Here is a 27,050-nt window from a genome sequence, read left to right as displayed (position 1 = left end):
CTGAACATTCTTCTTGGATTTAATGATGCCAACCAGAAACTGTAGGAATTTGTGTAGTAGTTGCATGTCCCCCTGCCATGGCACTCTATGAATGGGACGGCCCGAAATTCTTCCAGACAAGATCCAGGAGATGCCAATGCTTGGCCAGAAGCTTCTGAGCCAGCACTTGTGTACTGCAACCACCAAAACATTTTCATGAGAACTTGTCCATCAGCTTTTAGTAAACTGCCAGCAAAAAATTCCTCCTCTTTCTAAAACATACCATCTGTTCTGTGGTATATGTTGGACAAAATAAAATGAATGCAGATTCATTTGATAAAACTTAAAATGAAGCACAGAAGCCTTCTGAAAATTCAAGCAGATATGGCATTTCTTAAGTCCCTGCAAAGGCCTTTCTCAGGTCAATGAAATGCATGAAACTAACCAGTACAAAGCCCAGAAAGGTGGCTTCTGTCCAGTTGAGTACAACAGTAACTACATTACAAATAAACCAAATTGGTGGGGGTGTGTTTTCATATTTTTTATTGCACTGATCACTTCTCCCAACACAAAAAGCAGAAAAGGCATTTTCCTTCTCTGATGTTGGTAAATGCTTGTAAAAGTAGCTCTGTAATAATTTACAATGGTGTAAAATTGGCTAGAAAATACCATCTAACTTTGCTGATGTTGGAAACAAGTAAATTGTTTTAACCAAATGCTAAAAAATTCTCTCATTTTTTCCCAAGTTTATTATTATTACTACTTGGGGCCAAATCACAGGAGAAACAAAAACTTCACCCTAGACCTAAAAGGACTTTACACTATGGAAAAAAGAGGGGTTTAAAATTCCTGTACCTTAATTTTTCAATCCCTATGACATCCCACAAACATGGGTAACACAGATGAAATGCTACATCCACTATTATAAATATACTGTTAGTCCCATAAGCAGTTCTCAATTTGCACTTCCATTATGAACTTTCTTCACTCATATCTAATTATGGCATCAAACTTGCTGAGGCAGTCTGCTGTAGACAGGGTTCTGCATTTATTTTTATTTTAGCTTTCGGTGCACTTCAGCCCCAAATATGATTTTTGTAAGAACTTCCTGGCATGGAATTTGGTCACTTATTTCTATGTTTTTGTGTTCAGAACCATTTTAACCACTCCACTCTCCAAACCTATTTCCTAGATCTTAGCATAACATGTGAAAGTGAATGCATGCAGTTATTTTTGCCAGCCTAAAATCCTTCAGTACTTCTCTTATCTTTTATGCTTTTCCTCCTGCCACCTATTTTTGTGAACAGATCAGAATAGCTGTTTCTATGCTTTTGCAATTGAATAAGAATTAATAGGATTATTTTCTACTTCTCGGCAGAGGAAAAAAAATTAAAAGGATTTAACAGTTATTAAGAAACAAATGAGCTCTGAAAACACCAATGAAAATGAGAGGACATAAAATTAATAATTCAAGTTGTTACATCCTTACCATAACAAAAGAAAAACCCTTCCAGAGAGACATCCAGCCATCTGGACATGCAGGAACTACAGTTGTTTGGCTGTGAACTGCTATTACCATTGCAGCTCCTTCACAGACAACACACCTGTGAAGGAAAGCACATACATTCAGTGCAGACATGAGGGAAAACATGAAAGCAGAGCAAACTTGTGCCTTCTAGGATAGTAGCTACCTCACGGCATAGCACACTTTACTATAAATGCTACTGCTCCCACAGGTTTGTGTAAATTGAACCCATATACCTTACCTTGCAATTGCTTTGCAATCTCCACTAGTAACACCAGACTAAAACTGTTCTAAGATGAGAAGCAATTCCAGAACATTTGAGCTTCTTAATTTTGCCTTTAACAAAGTAATGAGTAGTATGTTACCTTTTTCACATGCTCACTATTTTGTGTTGTTCTGTTTTAGTTCAAAGTTCTGTACTTCTGTACCTTTATTTGCCAAGATTAGAAAAAGTAATCTTTATTTCCTAAATGAGGAAACTGAAGCTGAGTTACTGGATTGCAACAACAGGGTAGGGCAGGACAGAAGATAAGAGTGCAAAGCCTGCCTTCCCACCTTGGATTTTGCTGCTCTAGGCCTTTCATGCTTTTAGGACTTTTCTCTGACATTGTTCTCCATCCTTCTCAGCTATTCCAAGTAACTAGAAAAGGCCGTGCTTGCAGAACAGCATTTCATAGCTGAGAACCTTCTGCTCAGTTTACAATGTTCTTCACTAACTAAATACACAATCCAGAACTGAAAGCAGAACTTGATTTGTGCTGTAATTCTAAATAACAAAGTTGTCTTTATTTAATCTTAGTCTGTCTCTAATATCAATAATGATAGGGTCTAAAGAAAACAATCCCTGCAATCAGTAGGACAGTGTGCCATTTTCTTATGCTGGTTCTGCAGCAATAGGCCCTGTGGTGGCACCCTAGCTTTATTCCAGCTTTTCCTGAGAGTATCACTGAGTATTTGACATACTTAGGTGAGCAATCAAAAACCAGGCTGATGACTTCAGTGCTTGTACTGGCTGAGACAGACAGGTCTTGCCTAAGATTTGCCACTTTAAACAATTTGTGATGCCTCTGTGGTTCCAGGGCAGAAGTGCTAAAATTCTTATCCTTTTACCTGCTTATCTGGGGCTCGAGTGCCCTGCCAGAAATGGGTGCCATGTCTGGTGGCATCACCACTGCAGTGGACAGCCAGTAGGAGTAGTCATTGCGAGAAGCAAAGCTACAAACATCATTGGGGCTGCAGAACAAGAATGGCATGGTGCTGAACCTCTGCAAGCAGCTACCAGCTGTTCCTGGAGGACAAAGGAGGAGAGGTTTGTGGCAGAAGGAGATTAAATTTACTGCAGTGACCAGAAGAGACACACGATGGCGCCCAATCTACTATAGGAAGAACTAAAACAGTTATTAACTATAAAAAGTGTCTGTTCAGTAAGATTATCTGAAAGCAAAATGCTTCTGGCTTATACAAAAATATCTATATCACAAACTAGGGCTAAGAACAAAATCTGTTAAAACAATACAATCTTCTTGAAGGGTATCAGCCCTTGACACAGTAGCAGGGACTCAGCTGCTTAAACAAGTTTCTGGTGACATTATTCACACCCTAAAGTATCCCACTTAGGCTCCAAAACCCACAAGATTCTCCTTCACATCCTGTGGTGTTACTGTCAGCCCTGTGTCAGCTCAAATGTTGTCAAGGTTATATATAGGTTATATGTGTTATATATGACAAGGTTATATGTATATATATGTATATATATATGTGTTATATATGACAAGGTTATATGTATACTAGACACCTATCCATAAGTAACTGAATTCTTCCTCAAAAATCTCTAGGGATATCAACAAGGGAATATAGGAGTGCAGGAAAGAAAAGAGTCTTTTAAACCATGATTCCTGAATTGACTCCAGGCCCCTCTGGAGACAGATGGTTGAAACCAATGTTTATCTCAGACACTTACTGTAAATTTGGTTTCAGGACAACTTAGCATTACTGGACTCTAAGAAAACAATCTGAATTTTTTTTACCAATACAGTACCAAGATCTTGTCCATGTGCTCGTTCATTTCCTTGTACAAAAAGCAGTGAATAGCCAACATAGATCTGGGATGTCCCATGTGGGCACGAAGGAATCTTTGTTGTCTGACTATGCCGGGTAAAGATAAATCCTTTTCTTGTTGGACCAGCAGTGATAGTACCTGGTGATCCAGGTAACCCCTGCAGACCTGGAAAGCCAATCAATCCAGGCTGTCCTGTGGATGAGAAATAAATATGTCTGCAAGTATTATAATTTTGTTTAAATTTTCATTTCTTTTAAATTTGTGAAACTGCTTGAAAACTAACAAAAAAAAATACCAATTAACAAGATACAACTTAAAACCTCATAGTATATGTTCCAGATATAGGAATTCCTTCAGACTCAGCTCAGGCAGCTTTACACTGCATAGCTTTATGGCATAGTGAGGTATTTTAAAGACCCATGGCCATTTTAACCAAAAAAGCTTAAAGTAAAAACATTTTGTGGTGCCTAAATAAAAATATTTTGTTCTATTTTGATGTAATAAAAAGGCACCCTGGTACCTGCAGATTTCAAGTGACTAAATGGAAGTGGTCAATAACAGAAGAGCATAGTCAAGGCATGTTTCTGTAAATTATTATTTCAGTTGTGAACATGCATCTGTTAAAAGCTAAGTATGTGCTTACATATGTCCCTAAAGTTACTGTAAATGTTCTGTAAATGACAGAATCTCAATACATGTAAGAGGAAGGATTTACAGAAATCAGCAGTACAATTTATCTGTAAATTCAGTTAGTACCAGTCAAACAGAGATTCTGCTTTCCTGTACCTCTTGGTCCTGGAAATCCCCTGTCTCCTTTTGGACCAGGCAATCCTGGATGTCCTGGGTGACCAAAACGGCCTGGTAGACCTTTTACTCCCTTGGGTCCTAAATTGCAATCAAGAAAAAATTCCCCAGAGGCATATGGTGAAGATTTAAGACATGTCAGATTTCTGTGCAGAAGTTTTTTCCACCAAATCAAAATGTTCTCCTAAGCAGCACACACAGACACATGCATAAAGATAAAAATATAAATCACCTTGTAGTCCAGGAATCCCTGGAATTCCTTGATCACCTGGTGTTCCTGGGACTCCTGGCAGTCCTGCAGGACCCTTGCTTCCTGGGATGGAGAATATTTTTCCAGGGAATCCAGGTGGGCCTAGCAGCAAAAATATAATGAAGATCTATTGCTTTACAATGAGAGAAAGCAAACAAATTACAAAACAAACCACAAAACAAACCAAATAAATCAAGCTATGTCAGCTGGTATTGGAAGGAGAAGAGTTGATTACCTTGCTGGCCCTTTGGTCCCCTTGGCCCTTCTGCACCTTGTGGTCCTGGGGGTCCTTGATTACCCTTTTCTCCTAAAAGAGAAGACTGAAGATATTTCTCTGGTTTAAAATGTCAAAACAACTGTCAAAGTTTCAGAGGCTTGTTGAAGAGTCCTGCATAATCCATGCAAAGTTCCCAAAGGGTAACACAGCCTATAGACTGGTTTGAAATGTGAAAGTGGTTTCTTCACACCTCTGCTGCAACTGCATAATTTAAAGATCAAGCGCATTTAATTTATAAGATGATGCCTATCTATATGAAGGTTGTTCCATAAACCTAGTTTAAATTCTCAACTTTAGACTATATCCTTTCTATTTTACATGTTTTTGTCCCTGGATTTGCAGCCTTCAAGTGGAGTTCAGCTCCCTTTAACCCTACTGTCAGTTATGCTGAAGGCTTTAAGAGAGCTGTAGAGTTTTTGTTGAGAAATTTGATAAGTCATTCTTTTCACTGAGCACAATATGAGGTTACAGATCATGCTCCACAGTTCTGCTTGAAACAAAAGAATTAATTAAAAGTATTTTAATACCACATCGGGAGATTTGACATATGTGAAATGAGAGTTTTTGGCTAAAGAAAGTAAGATTACTGTCTGTGTGGTGACTTTGCCAATTAGAACAAATTTAAAATGCACAATGGTTAGCATGGATCACTAACAGGTAGGTTAAACAGGTAATGACAATTCTGTGGGACTGTAAATCATGCAGCTGAGAAATGGGAATACTGGAGTAATGCAGGCCTGCATCATATTTAAATCACTAGAAAATTGTCTAAATGAAAAGGATTTTTAGCTAGCTATTGATTCAACTTACCCTCAGGAATATGAAATTAATGAAGCCAATACATTTAACAGTTCATCTGCTGATAAACTGTGAGTGAGAATTTATTTGGAACTACTCTTACAGCAAACAACAGACCCAGTGCTGTAATTATGATTAAATGCTCCTGAGTTCTATAGCTAAGAGATTGTCAAAAAGTTACATTTTCTAGCAGTGGTGGGATATTTCCAATTGGCAGACTCAGTGCCAAAGTCCTTACAGCTCATCACTCACTAAGGACAAACTTGTTTTGAATTTGCCTGAAATGGAGGTTGTGGATGAGTCAGCCTTTCCTCACCTGAGCTTAAGTTAGGACCCACCCAGAGTGTGCACCTCAGTGAAAACTCTTAGTGAATGCTTTCACTTAGACCTGACTTAACCCGGGCTTTCATGGCAAAACCTTGTGTCTCTAGAACCCCTCATACACAAATACAATTACAACTCAACATGTAAATGATTGTATTTGGCACACAGGAGTGTACATAATAAATATATTCATACCTTTTACACCTGGGAATCCAAGAAATCCAGGGTCCCCTCTAGCACCAGGATAGCCTGATCGACCTTCTATTCCCTGCAAAACAGAGAACATCAGTGATAAACAGGAGCAGCATCTTCACACAATGAAATACATTCTATTTTTGTTCAGAATATTCAAGGCATTATGTTCACAGATTATGCTGTAACTAGAACTATCTGCTCCACTTTTAAGCATGTCAGAAATTGTCATATTATTGTTCATATTATCCTGTAATACAGACCAGCCAAGGAAATTACATACTAGGAATTAGAAAAACAATTCTTATTGATCCACTTAAGCCCATAAAACTGGCTTCTCATATCCACTTTATTTCCTCCATAACAAGGTGTTTTTGTGAAAATGGGCGGGAGGGGACGCTTGTTCGGGCTTATTGTTTGTTTAGAGATTTTGGAGGGTTTTTAAATGGGTATTATTATCTTTTCATGGTAAGAGCAGACTAACAATGCATTAAGAAGGAAACAGTATTCCTTTCACTGACTTTGGGACCAGGAGGGCCAATGTCACCAGCTGGGCCCCTTGGCCCTGGAATTCCATCCGCCCCTCGGACACCTTTGCTTCCTTTCACGCTGAGAGTGGAAAGACCAGGAAGGCCTGGAAAACCAGGAGCACCTATACAGAAACATCAGAGTAAGGGAAAACTGCTGCCAATAGCTTTTCACCTAGATTACACACAACACAATGCAACATTCAAAGGCTCCATAACAAAACTCACGTTTATCACCTCAGTGATTTCCAAGGAAATATACATACTTTTTAAAAAAATAAAATTTTTCCTAGCCTGCTAATTTAGTCTAAAATCAGAACTTACAGTACTCTTTAACACTACAGGCTTTTGCATATCCTCCAATTGTAAAGTCTGGAATCACAGAATCATTTACACTGGAAAAGACCTTTAAGATCATTAAGCCCAATTGAAAACCTAACACTAAGCCATGTTGTCACTTAGCATGAGTGGCACTTAGGGACATGGTTAAGTGACAACATGGCTTAGGTTTAGGTGTTAGGCTATCTCACTTTATTAAAGTTGGATCTCAGCTGCCTCACAAACCACATGGGAGGAAGCAAGATAATGCAATCAGGTGGGCTCAAAAGCTTAGAGTTATTTTAATTTAAATGTCACTGCATAGATCCCGTTGTTTGCAATGGTAATGTTGCATTAGCTACTAAAGGACCTGTTTAATTATGAAACTCTCTTGGGGGAATACCCCTTTCAATCTTGAATTCTGAATAGGCTGACTTCTACTTTAAATTATCAGTATATCATTTCAGACAAATAAGGAGTTCCAACGACACACCTGGTCTTCCATGTGCACCAGGAATACCTCTGTTCCCTTTCTGGCCAATGATTGCCATGCCTGTGGTGCCTTGAAATCCAGGTAACCCCACTAAGCCAGGAGGTCCAATGGGTCCTTGATCTCCCTGATGACCTTTCACACCTGGAGGCCCAGGAAAACCAGGCAGTCCCATGTCCCCTTTGATTCCTGCAAAGTGTGGATATCACATGTGGAGAGGGCTGTCAAGACAGTGAGGTGATGTGACAACTCCAAAAATGCATTCCCTATATGGCAAAGGTGGAATTCAGCCCTTGTCTTTAGTACAGAGAAGTTGCCAAAGCCAGCTTGCTACCCTAAAGCAAAATAGTTCTGAGAAGACAGGGCTCACAGCAAGGTACACACCACTTTTTTAAATTAAAAAACCTCACAAATAAAAAAAACCCCGCTCCATTTCAGAGATTGCTCATCCCAAAGAATAAACTTGAGAGGAGGATAAACAGACCAAAGAAGGGAATATTTATTGATGAATAAGTAGAAGAAATGCTTCTTTGTTCAGAACTAAGAAATCATTTAAAACTGGATCAGTATGAATGCAACAAAATAAGAGATTATTCCATAAGGATATTGTTTTAAAGTCAATCTTAGAGTGCTTTTAATTTTACTTTTTTGAAGTAAAGCAAATCGGTGGATTTCTACCAGCACTAGAAATACAATGTTTATCAATATCAAAGGGAAGATGAACAAAATTAAAATGCAACCACTGCAGCTTTCTCAAAATGTGCTTATTCAGAAAGATCTTTTGATAAGAACCTACTCTGGTAGTCCAATTATATATCACAATAACATTTTGAAAGCTGTAGAATGTGTATATCACCTTCACAAGACCACAGAAGTCAGCTCCTTTATTTGCCTTTTACAACAATCTAAACTTTACAAGCAACAACCCTTGACATTTACTATACAGGACCAAACCATTGATCAAAAGCACAGAATCACTCTTGATTTCCTCTGACACTCTTAGTGCCATTTCAAGCACCTGAAAGCAGGAGGGGACTTGATGATGGTTCTGGGATTTAAAAAATAGGCTGCTGCTTTTCAAAAAGGCAACTCACCTCTACGCCCAGGAATACCTGGAAAACCAGGGATCCCTCTCCCTGGGGGTCCTGTAAAATATTGGGTCACATTACACTCAAAGTCCAAAATAATTTTTTGAAAACATCAGTTTTCTAATATTTCATACATTTTTTCAGAGATCATGGAATCAAAAGGTAGAGTTCAGATGTACGTAAAGTAAACTGTATTATATCCACTTCTTCTATACAAAACCACAAATTAAATTTTTATGTTTTTATTTATAGGAAGAACGCTTATTGGTCAATCTTATTTGAGGTACATTCTACAAGAAGAAGCTATTTTTTTTCTTTTCAGAGAAAAAAAAAAAACTTCACACTTAATTTAGTTATTAAGAAAAAATAAAAAAACAAATGTAAACCTATAAAAGAAAATACTTTAACAGTGATTACTTCAAACAGTGATTACTTCAACGTGAGAATACTTTCTAAATACTATGGATGCCTTCTAAGTATCTTCTTGATACTAGGATGCAAAGAAAAAATTTTCAGTGTAAAATTCTGTCAGAATTCAGTGTAGGACGAAATCTATCTGAACACTGATAACATCAGGAGTGACTTTTAAATGAAAGCTTTCACAACCCAAGGTGTTGGTCATGGTAGCTTTCACTATTTATGCAGGAAAACACTGTGATTCCTTTTATTTTATATTCATGCAAGACAGAAGATTGCTTTGAAAGGATTTTGGTTGATTTAAACTCTTTGAGATTAAACCCGTAAGAGCTGTTAACAGCAGTATTTTGACTCTTGCAGACATGAACATTTTTAGGTGACATTACAACACGTGTAGAATAGAGCATTTGTAATGCACTTGGGTTGTTGACTGCACGTACAAAAATTACATAGAAAGCCACTTATAACATTCTACTTCTAAACTTAGTTTTGGCTCCACAGAAGCTCCTTGGTGATCCTTCCCAAATCATTCTTGTCACTATAATTACAGAAAAAAACCAATTGTCAAAGAGAATGAAAATACTTCAGTGCTGTTACCTGGTTCTCCTTTTACTCCTGGGGGACCAGGCATACCATCCTGACCTTGAGTACCCCTTTCACCAACAAGCCCAGGTTTTCCAGGGGCTCCAACACCACCTGTGAATTACAATGGAGCACAATATCATTTTTACTTCTGTAACTTTGCAGTGAGAAGATCTGATTCCCCTTTATTAAAACTTAATTAGCTCAGCTACTTCAAAGATAGGGGTAGCTGTGTTGGTCTAGAGCAGCATATAGCAGCTTGTATGGAGCTCAGTGGACTTCAGTGGATTTAACAGCCCCACTATTTTCACAGACATAATAAAACCTTCAATGCATGCCTCTCTGTTGCTACATATGCACACTGCCCCTGAGGTACAGTTTAGTTCTGTTTTAGTTCTGTTGCTTTAGCAGACAACTACAACTCTTTGTTACTCCAGTTAGTTTCCTTCTCTTCATCTACCTATATCTTAGTTTATTATTGTCTTTTAGGAGGTAGAACCTAAAGAACCTAAGCCTCTCTTATAATTGTGTGCCTATCACATCTTGAGATCCTTGGATATTTACTTATAAATAAAAAAAGGGCTAAAAGCTTTCCAGTAGTGAAGTAAAATTAAAACTTTTTGCCTCAGCTGAACTGATAACATTGAAAATGGGCTGTGAAAAGGAGGCAAACAAAGCCTCAGACTGAACTGCAATCCCAAATCCAGGGCAGTGATTTAGGAGAGAAGCTATATACCATACCAGGAGGGCCTGGGACTCCCTGCTGTCCTGGGCGGCCCTGGCATCCTTTAACACCAGGATTTCCAGGGGGTCCACACTGCCCTGTGGGAAGAAAGAGTGTGGCAGAGGGGAAGTGGCATCACCTCTAGATCCAAACTCAGTTTAGAGCTTTGCTGGTGTTTCTGCTTTGGCCAGCAGCAAAAGTTCTCCAGGTGATCCAAGCTGGCCTGGCTGCTGTGACCACAGAGGAGCTGTTGAGGTTTGCAGCAGGCAGTGTAAGTCACTGTGCCACCCCCAGGCACTCGTGCACTTGAGGAATTATCTTCTACAAGTGTCACCAGCTCACCAGCCCTCCAAAAGCACCCCATACCTGGGATTCCTGCACCTCCAGCTTCCCCTCTGATCCCATGTGGTCCTGGTACTCCTGTAAGCCCTGGTTGACCCTCAGAGCCCTTTTCTCCTTTGCTGCCAAAAACTCCTGGAGGACCTGGATCTCCCTGAGAAACAGTTGCACACACACAGGTAAAGAATCACAGTGTGGAATAGAAAAATCACATGCAATTTACATGTAATCACATTTCATTAGGATTTTCAGACAGAAACCAAAGCAGACTAAATACAAGCTCTTCTCAAAATATCACTGATCTTTTAGTTAAGATCTATTTTAACCTTTACAAACCAAGTTGGTTTTAGATTTTTCCCTGGCACAGATTTCCCTTCAATTTTATTCTACCCACTCTTCTTTTGATCCAAACATTCATTCCTTAGGTAATATGCAGCTATACAAAATACTGAATTGCATTTTTCTCCTTGAATTCCTACTGACTTTTTTCATAGTAATCTCACTGGGGCTACCCAGCTCATACTGAAAATAAACAAATCATTTAAATTACAGGACTTATAGAGGAGTTTACAGCCTCAGTCATAGGTAAAAAGACTTCCAGTTATTCAACAACCAGAACATGTGGAGTTAAACTATCCAACTGATCTAACTTAAAACTACTGGTTTGTTCTTAGCAATGTATATATGACCACACGTAGCATATACTGGATGTAATACACATTACTAAGGAAAAAAAAAAATCTTGTGCAAGGATATTACCAAACTATCAAAACCAAACAGTACAAGTTTTATAATATAAAACTTCTGCATTTGCTAAGATGAGTTTTTGATGTACTTTTTAAGATCCTTGTTTTTAATGAATTAGAACTTTTACAGAAAGCAAGTTACTTCAAGATATTTCATCTTTATAAATAAGAAATTCTTGCACAAATGAAGTGAAATACAATGAAAAAAAACTTCTCCTGAGTAATGACACAATAGAATTTTCACATTTCTTACCACTACTAAATCAACTATTTCTGCAAACTCTGCAGCTCTTGCTTACATGTTGTTCTGTTTCTATAGTCAAAGGCTCTGCCTAACAGGAAAGTTTTTGCCTTTATACCTTTGGGCCAGGTTCTCCTGGAGGCCCAGCAGATGGGTACCCAGGATCTCCTTTGTCACCTGGAAAGCCACCATAGCCTGGTGGACCAGGGTCACCTGATGGTCCTGGAAAGCCTGGAGATCCCTTCTGGCCTTTTGGACCTGGAAAAACACCAATACTGATACCATTCTTAAACAATCATAATTGCATTTCACACTCCGTGTTTTGTGAGCTATTGCTTATATATAGAGATATTAATGCTTCATTAAAGTAATTTAGACTGTGATTTGATTTCTAAAAAGAGGTTCTTACATGTAAAATATATAAATTAAGGAATTTGGATAGAGAGGGAGAATTGCATTCTGCAAGTCAAGCAAATGCTAGGGTGAAGATAAGTCTATGGATACTTAAGAGTAAATCTCAGTCTAAGAATTGTGTGGTGTGCTGACAGTAACAGCTCAGACCTGTGCAAATGCTTCTAGAGAGCTTTATGAATTTGTAATATGTCTTGAAAGAAAATGACCTGGAATTCCCATGTCCCCTTGGTCTCCAGGTGCACCTGGGAATCCTTGTCCTCCAGGAATCCCTGGAAGACCCATAAATCCCTTGGCTCCTGCAAGATGAAGAAATAAATGTCATGTTAGAACTGTTATGGATACAAAATCCCCTACCACACACCTACTATTACACCTCTAATAGTGTATTACTATTACGCAGATAATCAACATGGAGCCATTTGCACACACAGATAAAATTATCATTATTGTTTTCATAAAGCCAAGGAAATAACAAATACCTTAGGTATCAATGTTAAAATTAAGGTTTGTGACCATGGCACTTTGGGGCAGCCACTGCAATATATTTTAGCTGAATTTGATCAAGATCATGAATTTGCATTTATGCACTGGACTCTCCTTTCATTGCTTGCACTCCAGTTCAGTTTAGTTTTGTGCATGGAACAATCACATTATCACTTATGACAGATTTCTCATGACTAGGATATAGTAAAAAGCTGAGTGTGACCTAAGCAATTTTCCCCTCACTCATCTTGAGATTAATTTAGCTAAATTAGCACTCAGTTTAATGACTAAAAGATCCAAATACATCTAGAATGTTCTGTGAATATCCTTTCTAAATGCCAGTGTGCCAAAGCCTGACATTTTAAAGCTGCTTTTCACTGGAAATCTGCTAAATTTGAAATACAAGTCAAATATGTAAGTTTTGAAAAGGGAAATATAGTTCATCTGAAATTTAAAAAAAAACTAAAATAGTTTTTGTGCAAAATTGTAAAATTTTAGAATTAATTTTTAAACAATGTTGCAAATTCAGACTTCTTTTTGCTTTTTAGAAATACTAATTTTTATTCATTGGTTTCATCAGCTTTTAGATTTATTTTTATTCAGGATTTAATATTATTTGCTATTTGTCATCCTAAACAATGGTCTATATTTGAAAGAAAGCAAATAATAATTTGTGATGGCTGCTGTGACATTCAAACTGCAGCTTTTGAAATTGCCCAGTTTCAGAATTCTCAGGAAAGCTTGAGAGTTAACAGAGAATGTAGTGCTGCTTCTGGAGCCAAGCTGGTGTGCAGTGGAGCAGCAGTACCTCCCTGCCCACATGGCACAGGGAATTTCAATACACAGATTCCATACCTGGTAGACCAGGCATTCCTTCAGACCCATCAACACCCGGTGGACCTTGCACACCAACATCTCCTTTTTCTCCTCTCACACCCATTTGGCCTTGAACTCCTAAAATGAAGATTCATTTAAAAGACATTACAAAACAACATATTGGAATATAACTTTTGTACAATGTTTAACATTCTATAACTCTTTAAGCTAATGAAACAGAAGTAGAGCATGGGATTTTCACTCTGAACACACATAAGCAAAACACAAACTCAAATCCAACATCTTCTGTATTTTTCATGTGAAGGCAAAAGGAGGTTCCTGAAAGCTTCCATAGGAAAATACCAATAGAAAAAGCCAGATAGCATTAGTTAAGCATCTACAGCTCATATAGAGAGTTTATATTAATATTGCAAACAAAGGAGTTTTTCTGGCAGTCAAGTACTTCTGAGCAGATTTAATGTCTTTGCAATCCAGCCTCTGGTTGGTAAGTGCAGCCATTTCTGTGCTCACAGGATAATATAAATGTAAAAACATGAATGTAGAGCATAGATGTATAGAAGCCTCCTGGTACTACTGATATATTATTTAGCATTAAAATAAGAGCTTTTTAAAGGAATTGGGACTTACTAAAATTGAACTGAATATTCAATGTAATATCCAACTATTCCATAAATAGGAAGGCAGTTCTAGCGTTTTGCAATAATTATTTCAAAACAATGTGAGTACTCTCAGCAGTAGAGCCAGTTTATTCCATATTTTAGAGTCCACTGGAACTGCAAAAAGATGACAACCCTGGCTAGTTTTAATGACAGAACAATGAATGTGTACCTTTTAAACCTCGTTCTCCTTTGTCCCCAATACCAACCAAGGTCTCAGATGGTCCTGGAAAACCTTTATCACCTGGTTCACCTTTTTCTCCAAGAAATCCTTTTCTTCCCTTTATTCCTGGGAAGCCAGGAGAACCTGTAAGAAAATAGAGTGAAACATTCAGGAGACCTGACTAGTTGATATAATAAAGCAAAGCAGATAATGCCAATCTTCAAGAGCAGTTGTAATTTACATACGTAAATATACATTGCAAACAACCTAAACTAGCTTCTTAACTGCTCCAATCATCAAGAAAACACCTACAAGTACAGATTACTTGTAGCAAGTAATGCTTGTCCTTCCAGCAAGACATGGAAGATATTTCTTATAGTGAATAAACACACAATCTTGTGTCTGTTAAATAAACATAATAATGGTATCCACACAGGAGGGGAAAAAAACAGCAAAAAGGCTCCCTGCTCTTTATTGAGCAAATCACTAGCCACTTAAAAAAATGAAAAAGAAAAGATGGCAAGTCAAAACTGCAAAAAAATATTTTATTATTCAGTCTGCAGACTGCACATATACAGAAAACAGATTTAGCAAGACTCAAAGAATTTTCAGTACAGCATCTGTACTCAGGAGTGATAATACACACAAAAATGGATCACAAGAGAAACTTGAGCATTGAAATTCCTGTGTTCTAAGTGATAAGGAAGGCAGATAAAGTCGTCACTTGCCTTGGATACCAGGGTTGCCTGGTCTTCCAACCATGCCAGGGGGTCCAGGAATTCCTAACAGTCCCATTACACCTGGATCTCCCCTTACACCTGTGGAGTTGAAGCAATAGGAACATATTTGTTAGTATTAAATCAGTTAAATAGAATATTGCTTCAGAAAACTGCACATACACCTGTCATTTCAGTGTTTAATTGCTTATTCTATTTTTTCTCCATTTCTGTAACTGTCCAAGCCAGTTTTCCCATCTTTAACCACAGGATCATGACTTATAACCCCCAAATGACCTAAGTTAGTAGCTGCAACAGCTCCTATCAATGAATTAAATAACTAACTGTAAGGATAATGCATCTGAGATCCCCACACAGGGATGAGAGATCAGTCATGAGATGTGTGGGAATGACATTCCTTTCACGCTCAGGAGTCAAAGACTAGCTGGGAAATAACAACTCCCTCAAATGCCACCAGAAGTCCATGTTTGCATAACTCAGTCAGGTGTTACATGTTTATCAAAAGCTTTACAGATTCTCAATATAAAAAGGCATGTGCCATCTCCTTCCCACAGTGTAATGATTTGATATTAAAGAAAAATCTTTGTTAGAAATAAGAAACATTATATGATTGACATATTTTATTCTTCAAAACAAATTTCCGCAGATTTCTGAAAGAACAAACCAAACCAACCCTACAGGGACCACTTAACTTACTTAAAGTTAGCTCTGGTTAGTGACAGAACTTGATCTGACTCAACTCTATCTGACTCTATATCTGAGCTTATAAGAAAAAGAAGCTAGCATTACAAACTATTTGAAAAGGGATGCTGAGTAAGAGCTAAACACTTTGCAATTCCATTGTGCTGGGGGAGTTGCTTTGATCATTAAATATTTCATGTCCTACTGCAAGGACATTCCTTTACAAAAACTAGATAAAACACTGTTCTCAGAAGACTATTATAGAAAATTCCACACTGTGTCAAGAGAGCTTCAAAATATGCTCATCTTTTAAGGAAGAATGATTTATTCATTTTTCATAAAAATCTCAAAGATAAATGAAAGGTGTTGATGGAAAAATATTTCAGCATCTTCAGTCTGGAAAAACATGATCTTTTTGCAAAACACCTTTCTGCAAAGACTCAATTGCTACATCAAAACAAATAATTGGGGAAATCTTACCTGGCAAACCAGAGATTCCTGGCCTTCCAGATTGTCCCTTGGGACCAGGTAATCCTGCTTTTCCCTGAAGACCTATTAATCCAGGTTCCCCAGGCCTTCCATAGGTTCCTGGGATACTCAAACCAGGAGCACCTAGGTTTCCTTTTGGACCTTGTAAACCTCTTCCTCCTAAGAAAAGTAAAGGACAGAAAAGTGAAGGACAGTGTAGTATGGTAGATCTGTCTGAAAAACAAACCTTCATCTCTGTCTTTACATCATAAGCATCATACTCTTCTTGAACTCTGTTTGAGGCTAAACATGAGATCTGTAAGGCAACAAATACATTCAGACAATCTTATAAGGGCTGTAGGTTGGGATTTTTGAAAAGAAGAAAAAAAAAGTGAGAGCAGACAAATCTGTTCTTTCCCAGAAAAAGAAGAAAAACTAAAATATGAAAACCCCATCAATTTTGCATTCATTCCTTATAAAATTTTATTTTTTAAAATCCTTTTGAGATTGTATTTAGGAGAAGGAATGTTTTGTATATCTGAGTGTGGTTTTTTTTGAAAAGAAAAACATATGCAGTACAGGCAGGTACTTTTGGCACCCTAAATTCTTTTCCTACCTAGCTGAGCTCTTCCTTTCACTTATTTCTTTATCAATCCCATTGCACCAAAGGATCTAGTTCAGCCCCACAGGGGAGATGTGTCAGAAATACCTATCCCTTTTCCTGGGAATTTGGGTCAGTTTGTGATTACTCTTTATACCAGCCAATGGAATGTGGATCTTAATCCCTCTTCATCAGTGCATGTGCTTCCTCCCATCTACAGAAAGAGCATCTTTTAAATGGACTCATATTTTCTTGCATACTATTCCATAACCAATATCCAGAAACAACTTCAGCTCCCTAAGGCCATTGGAAGGCAGAACCAAACTCCAGACTCACCCAGTCAAATGGCATTTTTGGCTCAGAAAGTCCTACCTGGTGGGCCTGCAGCTCCCTGGCCACCTGGCAAACCTGGCAGGCCAATAAGACATTCAGCAGGTTTCCCTGGAAAACCCGGGTCTCCAGGAGCTCCAGGCGAGCCACGATCTCCTAAAACACATGAGAGTGGATTCACAGCCACATTAAGTTTTAGGCTTTCAGTGAACCTTGTTTGACTTGATTTTCCTTAAAATAACATGCTGTGCTCCCTGAGCTTGTCTTGCAACATTACCTCTTAGGCCATCATCACCATCATGCCCAGGATGCCCTGGTAGGCCTGGGAGTCCTGGAAGTCCAACTTCACCTTTTGAGCCAGGACTGCCGAGACCTCCTGGTGAACCCATTCTGCCTGGCTCTCCAGGAATAATCATGCCTGGCTCACCCTGCAACACAGAGAGAAATATAAACAATCCTCTGCTTTGCAAATCTGCCAAAATATTTTCTCCATTGGAGTAATAATGACCTTATTTTATTAGGGTAATTCTCTTAATTCCCTTTGGATCTTTCACACTATAATTTGTAATGGCTTCCATTCAGCAAACCTCTGGACATTCCTTATTAGCTGGCTGAGTAATTAATCTAGACAGCTTTTAAACTTTGTCTCCTTGCCCTAAAAAGTTGCTACTCAGCAATACAAGACACTTCCCTCCATTTAGTCTTTACTGCATTGAGATGCTTTCTGCAGCTGTGAATGGCTTTGAACATCTATCTGAAAGTGAGGGTGAAGTTTGTGCAAATATAACTTTTCCTTTATTTTTATATAATAAAATTTATATATTATATAAATCAAATTATTTATTTGAATGATCAAGGTCAGCACCCAGATATGCCTCAGGATACTCAGTCAGTTGTTGGGGTTTTTTCAAACCATTCTTCTGAACTTTGTTGTTAATGAGACTGCTTTTATCACAAACGTCCCAAGTGCATTCCCTGACTGGAAACTTTGAATTAGTAGGTTTTTTAGCTGACTGAACTGCTGGTTGTTTGAGTACCGGCAAATCAATATGTTCATAAAGCAGATCCGTAGACCTGAGCTTATACCAATCGCTAATGATATACTTGGATCACAGAGGCCACTTCACATCCAGATGTTCTGTTGCATCAAGTACAGATTAAAAATTTAAAAAAAATTCACAACCTCAACTGCCTTCCTTTGTCATGTCAGAAAAACACACAAAAGAATGACATACTGGTACAAACAGACAAAGAAATGCCATATGTTCAAATAATTTAGGTGTTATTACTTTGTTCAAAAATTAAATCCTAATTACAGACTAGTCAAGAATCAGTAGATTAGCTTCTGTTAATCAGCAAGAGTGGGTGCAGTATTACCTCCAACCTTCTTTCTCCATGCTTCAATTTAACAGAGCACTTGCTTAAATGAGATACATACTTGCTTGTCAATTACCTCCATCAAATATATGCTTAATTGGATTTCTGAACAGTCATCTTTTCAGCAGCTGTGGCCTTAATTTTTTTGCTTTAAGCAACGCAATATCCTCCTTTTGGTCTGAAAGCTGAAGTAGGAAAACATCCCAAACACTTGGAATTCTGAAATCTTGTATTTGGATCAAAAATTTTGGCTTGAGCCTCTTTTCATAGAAAGAATTAATTTCATAGTTTGTGCATGATTAGTCAAAAAATGAAGGAATTCCCATATTCCTTACAATTGCTAATTTATTTGCTCAGTATAAAGTTGAATGAATGGGGCCTATGGGAAAGCTTGTTCTGTATTTCTAACCAAACCTTTTGTCCTGGTTGTCCTAGGTTTCCAGCTCGGCCTGGATCTCCAATCTTTCCTTCACAACCTGGTGGCCCTCTGCCTCCTGCAAGTCCTTTATCTCCTGCAAAAGGAATTAAAGGCAGTACAGATGCTTTATTTTACAAAAGGGTCCTTGCATGTGTGCAGTAATGAGCCTCTGACACTAATGCAGCTTACATGAGCTGAAGGGAGGATCTTGATTTCAGCGCTAATGTGGCACACGGCATCTTGTTCCTTACATATTCACTCAAAATTGACTGAAACACTGCTTGTTAATTCACTGACTTGAAGCATGTCACCATTTTTTTTCCAAGTAAAGCCATTCTGATGTTAGTTCCTTGCTTTTCCCTTTAGCAAGCAGCTTGGTACAAGTTTCAGTATCTGAGCTTTTTTTGTTAACTCATGTCCTTAGAGGATTATGAGAATTTCCCAGTATTTTGAAGGTTCAAGGGGAGTTATAACTTTGCATGACAAATGGCTAAATTTAAAGTATTGAAAATGCTTTCTATTACCTGCATATTAGGGCAGATATTGCATTGTACATAACCAAAATTGATTAAAAATAAAGTACTTTGACACTTATACAGCTCTGTCTCTGTAACGCATATCCAGGTAAAGAGAATCCATCTGAATTAAGTGTAGCACTCAGATGAGATAGCTGCACCTGTTTGGGCAATATTCCAGCAAGCATCAATGTCTTTAAAAGTATTTCCCTACTGTCAGCTTTGATACTTCATACTTTGAAATACCTCAAAATATTACAAACTTGCCATTCTAAGAATTAAGGCAGTAAAATACAAGACTGCTAAAAAGACATATCTGTTTGTCAACTGATTTTCTTTTTTTACTTGCTAATTATTTTAAGATGTACTTAATTTTTTTTCTTTTTGGTTTTGCTTTTTTTTTTAAGATCAAAAAGAGTATTTTACCTTTTGGACCTGGATTTCCAGGAAACCCAAGCCCTGGAAAGCCTGTGTCACCTGTTGGCCCTGAATGTCCTGGATCACCTGGCTGACCTCTTGCTCCAACCCTACCTGCCCAAAAAAAAATGAATAAATTGTAAATTATCTTACCACAGAACACCAACTTGTAAGATTATCTATTTATAATTTATCATTATTAATAAGGACACAGCTGTAGATTATATTAGAATTTAGACACTATTTCTCCACTGCAGGTTTTCACACTTAATGTGTTAATTGCATTCACAGTGTCAAAGCATTTATGAGTCTGTGTGTAAAGTTTTTACGCAATCTGGCCAAATTCCAGACTCCTGGAGACAGCTACATGCAGACATGAATCTTCCACTTCTTGAAAGGTTCCAAACACACTTTATAGGGGTAAGGCTTGAAACAGAAGCAACTACAAAAACAAACTACCATAAAACTGTAAAAAAACTTCCTGTGCTGTTCAGGACAGTTTTAAGGACTAATGTTCTACAAAACCCAAGCAAAGATGCCTTACAGTTAACCAGTCTCTGATTTTAACTGTTTCACTGATGTAGTGCTGCACTCACCAGGCACTCCTGGGGGTCCGGGTAAACCATGTGGTCCCTGAGGTCCTGGCAATGCAGGTAATGGAGTTGCCCTACTGGTCTCTCCTTTCAGACCTTTAACAAATACATTATAAAATATTACAAATGCATATAGTTTGGTAGCCCCAAGCATTTAAAAATATGAGTGATCCATCTACTTGGCTAAAAATGTAGTCATCTACAGTTGCCATATTTCTGAAACTCCAACAGATTTTTGAAAAGCCTTCACATCCTGACTTCATTAAGTAAAATAATTTTATTGACACCTGCAGTCTTCCTCTCAGCCCTCCTGCAGTCTAGGGGAGTCACAGAAAAAGAAGCACAAAGGCACCAGGAAAATGATACAGCTGACAAGGGCTTAAATCTTCAACTCCACATCATAAAGGCTCAATGGGCACAATCTTTAAGCAAACTCAGCCACACAGCTGAGTTCTTCCACTGGTATGTTTGCAGCACTCAAAAATTATTATGCCCTTTGCATTTAACCTGCTGACTTAGATTACACCAATGGTCACAACTGGCTGGATACTTGATTAGTTATTGTTTCCACAGAGAGGTCAGCCAAGCCCTAGAACACATTGCCTAGAGATAATGTGCTGTCTCTGCCCTTTGAGGTTTTCAAGGACCAAGTGGATAATGCCTTCAGTAAATTGGTCTGATCTCAGAGCTGTCCCTGTGCTGAGATGAAGAAGTTCAGACTGCACAAACCTAAATTATCTTATCATCCCAAGCCTTTTCTATGTTCTTCGGTGGAACTCGAAGTGGGGACAATGTTCTGGAAGTCCCATGGCAAGGAATGGTTTCCCATAATTCACATTCAGAGCAGCCTTGAGTGAGGGCTGGTTCCAAGGAAGAAGCTGTGGAGCAAACCATGTCTTGGCAGTTTTGTGTTCCCCTTGGGAGGCCTTTCACAGCTGCAGTGTGCCTGGAGCTCTGGGCTTTGTGGTTTTGGGAATGCTAACTCTAGGCATAATCCTAGGAAAGGGAGTAAAAGGCGTATGGGGGTGAGGCTGGTGGCAAGTTGAAATGGGGAGGGAGCCATGCTGTGGCTGGTCTTTCCTCCCCTTGGCATGTCTTTTTAGCTGCCGTGTCTGGAGCTCTGGGTTTTTGTAGCTGTGTTTCCAAATTAGTGAATTATTTCTTTTATTTCAATCTATCTCTCCAGTTTTAATCAAGTTCTCCTTAACATAGGTAAAATGCAGTAAAATAGGTGTGTTGGCATGCCTTTTGTGTTCCAAAATTAGTAAATTATGTCCTTGATTTCAATCTATCTCTCCAATTTTAATCTAGTACTCCCTAACATAGGTAAAATGCAGTAAAATAGCAAAGTTACTAACCTGCTTCTCCAGGTAATCCAGGTGGTCCAGGTATTCCTTTAGAGCCTTTAAAACCTCTTACTCCTTGTGGTCCATAACCTGCCAGTCCAGGAAGCCCCATTTCTCCAGGAAGCCCAATTCCACCAGGCAATCCAGGTAGTCCTCTATCTCCTTTTGATCCAGCCAATCCCTAATGGTTAGACATGTATACCAAGAATTACTTGCTCTCCACACCAGCTTTCTTAACAAAATTCCCATTTCTCTGACTATAATCTTGTATTATTTTACTAACAGTGTCACTCTGATAATTTCAGAAAAAAATTTCCTCTGATTTACTTGTGATTAAATGAATATAAATTTGAATATCAATGGTTACAAAGAGATGGCTATTAAGAGTGAAATACTACAAATAAATACAATTGCCTGTCTTTTTTCCAATCACTGTGTTGTTTCACTGTACACTTTTCTTCTGTTTTAAAACACATTTAGCAAAAATCCAAATCCACATCAGCTCTGATTCTCCTTGAATTCTGTGGATTCACGTTTAAAGACATTTATATCTGAATCACGTTAACAGTTTCTCAGCCAACACAACCCAACAATTATTAGTTTTTGTTTCTGCTGAGCTCTTTCCTAACAATTCTAGTTTTATGGTCAGTTCTCACTGAAGATTAATCCATAAAGAACTGAACAGGAAGTACTTGAATTATTAAGCATTATAAGTAGTCAGGAAAATGCTTTTTAGAAAGATTTTATCCATCATTGAAATCCAGCAAAATACTCAAGTATCAATATCCAAACTAAAATCTCACTAGACTGCTGAGGTTTTTCAGCAATTTGTACCTATACTGGCCTCATGTCTCTCTGCTATTAAATCAGAATATTTCCTCTCATTCTTTCATGCATATTGGTTGTTAGAGTTGAGGACAGTACCCTCAGTCAGGCAGGGGCAATTCAGCTGGAATATCCGTGTGGATTAAACAGATTGTTGTACAAAATAAAATACAGACTTAGGTTTCCATGAGTTCCATATTAATTGCCAAAAGTGCATACCCACCTCTTCACCTTTAGAACCTTTGGATCCTTTAGAGCCAGGTCTTCCCAGAAATCCACTTGAACCTCTTCTTCCTTTTTCTCCCCTGGCTCCTGGATCTCCTTGCTCACCTTTTGGCCCTTCTGGATGTACATATCTTGGTTCACCTTTAGATCCTTTACGGCCTTGATCTCCTCTGAAACCTGGAGGTCCCTAGGATGGAGTTATCAAAAGAATTTCAGTGCTGGATGTATGACATTTGTTTTCAAGTTTTTTGGTTTTTTTTTTTTTTTTAGAATTAAATACCTCAGAGGGGTTCTCCCAGTTCTAATTTTTATTCTCTGTAATAGTATACTTCAATGAAAAGGGTTTTGGGGATTTTTGCCTTTTCTTTTTCTCCTGCTTTTACTTCTTTTGACAAGACTACCATTTCATTTATGCTACTACAAACAGGAATAATGTAGCATAATTGAATGAGTAAAACCACGGCACAAAAAGAAGGACTTTAGTTCTGCACTCACTAGAGATTTCCACATTGGAATATTTCCCCAGGAACACTCTAAATGCCATAGTTGGCACTGCTCATAGTTAACTTCCCTCTCTTCCTTCTCTACCCCACAGGTTACAAAGTGGGTACGCTATCCCAGCTGAAAGCACACTGGGCTCATGAACTCTGAGGGGTTCAAAAAGCCTGCAAAGCCTGTTAGCAGACTGATTCTGCATCTGTACAGCAACCACCACAACGAATATTAATGAATGTTAATCTGAACAACCAGTCTTACTTGAGTCCCTGGAAGCCCTGGTGTTCCTGGAGAACCTGGAGAACCTTTTGGACCTGTTGCTCCTTCTCTACCTGCAAAAGAATCAGTATATTTTGTAAAGAAAAATGAAAACAAGGACATGGATTTTGACAAGCTCCAGTAAATGCACCCAGTATTCAATGTTTCTGTTGTTACACTGACTACTCATCATAGACTGAGCTGGCTTCAGGCTGCACCTAAAGCCCATCAGCACTGTGAGTTCCAATCTTTCAGGGCTTGTGCTCATGTCAGCACAGCGAGCTGCCCCAGGCTCTCACACTCACCACCACCTCAGGGCTAGTTCAAGGACTGCAGGCTGCAGACATGCCCACACCTGATTCTCATGCTAAAACCAAAATCATTTGCACTCCTACTGTCCTGTTAGGAACAAGATAATTTACCAGGCATGCCATCCTGACCACGAGGCCCAGCAGAACCAGGCAGACCAGGCATTCCCGGAATGTAGCTACAATCAGTACACACACGAGCATCATCACCTAAAATGAAAATAAATCATTAGCTGCTCCACAGCAAGTAATTTTCAAGGTTAACTAATGAGTTACTTGTTTTGTTATAGCTAACACTTCTTGGCCAGGAGTGGTAGAATCATGGCCTTAATTTTGTTGAAAAATCACTTCTAACACAGTACTAAATTACCTGTGGTCAGAATGTCAATCAGAACTGACTGCAATTAATTGAAGAGACAGAAATATTTGGTTTAAATTTCTTGATTTTTTCAAGTCAAGTTTTAGCAAACAATTTGGATACAGTCACTTTAGTGATAAGCCAGATTCTAAGAGTATGTAAGGGACAAATCCTTCCAAGTAACAGAGCTCTGCAACACTCAGGGTCATTCTCATGACAAGCAAAGGGCAAAGAGATTCAGCAGCTCTGTGGGTGAAGTTGCAGCATCTTTCAGAGATGAAATGTCAGTAAGAACATAACAGAGTACAAAGCTCTACCAGTCTGTAGTAACTGCTTATTCCAGTGAAGACAGTTCTGTACAACTGTGCAGCACTGGCACATCACTGCTCTTTCAGTTGATGTAAGGGGAGGAAGACATCTCACTAATCCTAATGAATGTTCTTAAAACTCTGAAGTCAGCAAATTATTTAAAAGGTAAATTAAATTTTAAAAAAATCTAATGAGGATCCATGAAGATCACTAGATTGTACCTACTTCTGCTTCTGAGTGAAGTTATCTGAAACTGACCTCTCATGCCAGTATCTCCTGGAGGTCCTGGAGGTCCTGTACACCCTGGTTCTCCAGGGAGTCCTGGCAGGCCAGTTCCAAATGTTACTCTACCTGTTAATGAAATGAGCACGGCACCATTACATCACAGATTATTCAGACAATTCTCTACTTGCTAAGGGAGAAAAAAGTTACAGGGATGAGCTGGAAACAGTATTCTGATCCCTATGGGTCCCTTCCAACTTGAGATATTCAGAATTCATTTAAAAGAGAGAGCTACCTGGAAAAATCCAAACCACCTGCAACTAGAAGTACCTGGCTCTCCTGGAGGACCTGGCAATCCAACAGAACCAGGCCTGCCAGTAATACCAGGCAGTCCTGGAGGGCCTACAATACACAAGCCAGTTTGTCCTCTCTCTCCTTTTGTTCCTTTTGGCCCAGGAAATCCTGGAGGACCTCTCATACCAGGTCTTGACACACCTAACCAAAGGGAAAAAATAAAAAAGGCACAGTTAAAGAAGAAATGGCATTTTAAAGCTAAGTACTCTATAGAATGACAGACAAACACACCAAGTTCATCTCACTTGAAATATATCTTATCTTGAAATATATTCATCAAAGTGGAAATCTAGACATTTAAAAATTATCTGAGTACTTGACCCACCAAAGCTCAAGTGATAATTTTTTAGCACTTAGAGATATTTTTAAAGTCACCTGAAATTAATATCTGACAAAGCTGATTCAGTGTAACAAACAGGAAGAACAGTATTTTATTATTGCAAATACCTGGTCTACCAGCAGCTCCAGGAGGACCCTGTGGCCCTGCAAAAGCAAGGTGTTAAAAACTTGAGTTAAACCACTCTGTACTCGACAAAGTCACTGTCCAATAGCATTGAATACAAACTTCAATCTTTTGCATTTTAAGCTTAAAATTTAAAATAAGAATCTGGTTTTGCCTGAGTAGGCATCTACCACTCATGCAACTATTTCACACTGGCAATTATTTTTAAGGGTAAATAATGCTAAAAATCAGTCTCAGGATACATTTCAAGTCAGCAATTACATGTGAGTCTAGGAATATTCTTGTAAAGGCAGAAGGTTGCTGAAAATGAAGTCTGCAATAAGCTTTTTGAGTAGACTGTTTTTACTAGAGGCTTGTAATTTTGATATCCCGCTCACCAGGCATGCCACGTTGACCTTTTGGTCCTGGAGGTCCAGGGGGTCCCTCATCCCCCTTTTCACCAACCACATAATCGTAATACTCCGTCTCAGGAGAAAGGTGGCAAGAAAAGAAAGAGTTGTAAGAATTAAGAGAGAAGCACAGTACCTCACACTGAACACTTGATTAAAGCAATGTTTTGATCTCATTCATAATTTTGATGTTCTGACACCACAAGATCTTACTAATTACAAGCAACCAGAAACAAAATCAAAATTGTTATTAGCAGCAGTGTTTTTTTAGTACTCTGTCAATATCACAAACACTTCAGCCTTGTACAAAGCTATTTCTTCTGAACAATTTAGGCAGAAGGTTTCTATTGGGTGCTCATGGGACTTTTAGGAAAGACAGCAGGGAGACAGCATGACTAGACAGGGAAACTACTCATACCAACTTGCTTTCTTGAAAAAGTGTTCTTAGGATTTTAAAATTAAGGCTTCCTGTTCTGGAAGTGATGAGAAATTGATTTAAATATTAACTCCTGTGAATTTTTGTAGCTGTTCTTTGACAGTCCAATCTTCTGCCAAAATTGCTGGATCCAGGTGAGGTCTAACAAGGCACAGATACTGTATGCAATTCCATATGAAAGAAGATCTCATCTGTGTGAGAATCACAGCAATATCAGTACTTTGAGAAAGCCGTGCCTGGTTAGAGCATCACAGGACATCCATTATTGCCTCATGCAAACAATTTGGATTTTTCTTATTTTAAGGGTTTAGAAAAACGATATACGAAGGTAATTTATACTTACTCGACCACAAGCTCCAGGTGGACCAGGGTTTCCTTTCATCCCCTTCATCAGAGAACAGAGATAGTTTTTTTTTAATTAAAAACAATATATGGAATCCCATTTGTCCACTGTTACTTCAGTACATTGCTCAAAACTTTCAAGAAAAACAACTGTTCCTGACCAGTCTGTTCCTTACAAAGCTATTCAGCTGCATACACCAAAACCTACAGGACTCATCAGCAGACAGATGGACACCAGTTCAAACACATGGTTTGTTGCAGCTGATCCATTCCCTATTTCATGATACTCTTATTTGTCATCTCTTAGGCCAAGTGAGACATATTATATACACAGCAATAAATAATAATCT

The 27,050-nt window shown here is 38.4% G+C and overlaps 1 protein-coding gene across 1 annotated transcript in view; it reads right to left on the bottom strand.

The window, feature by feature from the left end:
• The window catches only part of COL4A3 (collagen type IV alpha 3 chain), a 54,576-nt gene that overhangs the window by 2,843 nt on the left and 24,683 nt on the right, over nucleotides 1-27,050 (bottom strand). Inside the window, exons 18-51 of the mRNA XM_064720599.1 lie at nucleotides 26,702-26,743; nucleotides 25,911-25,998; nucleotides 25,518-25,553; nucleotides 25,047-25,211; nucleotides 24,753-24,845; nucleotides 23,942-24,037; nucleotides 23,523-23,593; nucleotides 22,765-22,953; nucleotides 21,729-21,897; nucleotides 20,374-20,466; nucleotides 19,787-19,891; nucleotides 18,842-18,939; nucleotides 17,328-17,478; nucleotides 17,093-17,206; nucleotides 16,132-16,299; nucleotides 14,962-15,051; nucleotides 14,243-14,377; nucleotides 13,433-13,531; nucleotides 12,301-12,390; nucleotides 11,799-11,938; nucleotides 10,721-10,847; nucleotides 10,372-10,452; nucleotides 9,646-9,744; nucleotides 8,638-8,688; nucleotides 7,547-7,732; nucleotides 6,730-6,860; nucleotides 6,212-6,284; nucleotides 4,853-4,924; nucleotides 4,600-4,719; nucleotides 4,350-4,448; nucleotides 3,543-3,755; nucleotides 2,615-2,792; nucleotides 1,469-1,583; nucleotides 1-173 (exon numbers count right to left, since the gene is read on the bottom strand). Coding sequence (XP_064576669.1) covers nucleotides 1-173; nucleotides 1,469-1,583; nucleotides 2,615-2,792; nucleotides 3,543-3,755; nucleotides 4,350-4,448; nucleotides 4,600-4,719; nucleotides 4,853-4,924; nucleotides 6,212-6,284; nucleotides 6,730-6,860; nucleotides 7,547-7,732; nucleotides 8,638-8,688; nucleotides 9,646-9,744; nucleotides 10,372-10,452; nucleotides 10,721-10,847; nucleotides 11,799-11,938; nucleotides 12,301-12,390; nucleotides 13,433-13,531; nucleotides 14,243-14,377; nucleotides 14,962-15,051; nucleotides 16,132-16,299; nucleotides 17,093-17,206; nucleotides 17,328-17,478; nucleotides 18,842-18,939; nucleotides 19,787-19,891; nucleotides 20,374-20,466; nucleotides 21,729-21,897; nucleotides 22,765-22,953; nucleotides 23,523-23,593; nucleotides 23,942-24,037; nucleotides 24,753-24,845; nucleotides 25,047-25,211; nucleotides 25,518-25,553; nucleotides 25,911-25,998; nucleotides 26,702-26,743 — 3,950 coding nt within the window. The remainder of the gene's footprint in view (nucleotides 174-1,468; nucleotides 1,584-2,614; nucleotides 2,793-3,542; nucleotides 3,756-4,349; nucleotides 4,449-4,599; nucleotides 4,720-4,852; nucleotides 4,925-6,211; nucleotides 6,285-6,729; nucleotides 6,861-7,546; nucleotides 7,733-8,637; nucleotides 8,689-9,645; nucleotides 9,745-10,371; nucleotides 10,453-10,720; nucleotides 10,848-11,798; nucleotides 11,939-12,300; nucleotides 12,391-13,432; nucleotides 13,532-14,242; nucleotides 14,378-14,961; nucleotides 15,052-16,131; nucleotides 16,300-17,092; nucleotides 17,207-17,327; nucleotides 17,479-18,841; nucleotides 18,940-19,786; nucleotides 19,892-20,373; nucleotides 20,467-21,728; nucleotides 21,898-22,764; nucleotides 22,954-23,522; nucleotides 23,594-23,941; nucleotides 24,038-24,752; nucleotides 24,846-25,046; nucleotides 25,212-25,517; nucleotides 25,554-25,910; nucleotides 25,999-26,701; nucleotides 26,744-27,050) is intronic.

The sequence above is a fragment of the Zonotrichia leucophrys genome, chromosome 9 (genome assembly GCF_028769735.1).
Source record: "Zonotrichia leucophrys gambelii isolate GWCS_2022_RI chromosome 9, RI_Zleu_2.0, whole genome shotgun sequence".
Classification (NCBI taxonomy): Eukaryota; Metazoa; Chordata; class Aves; order Passeriformes; family Passerellidae; genus Zonotrichia; species Zonotrichia leucophrys.
This window is presented reverse-complemented; position numbering and strand designations above follow the sequence as displayed.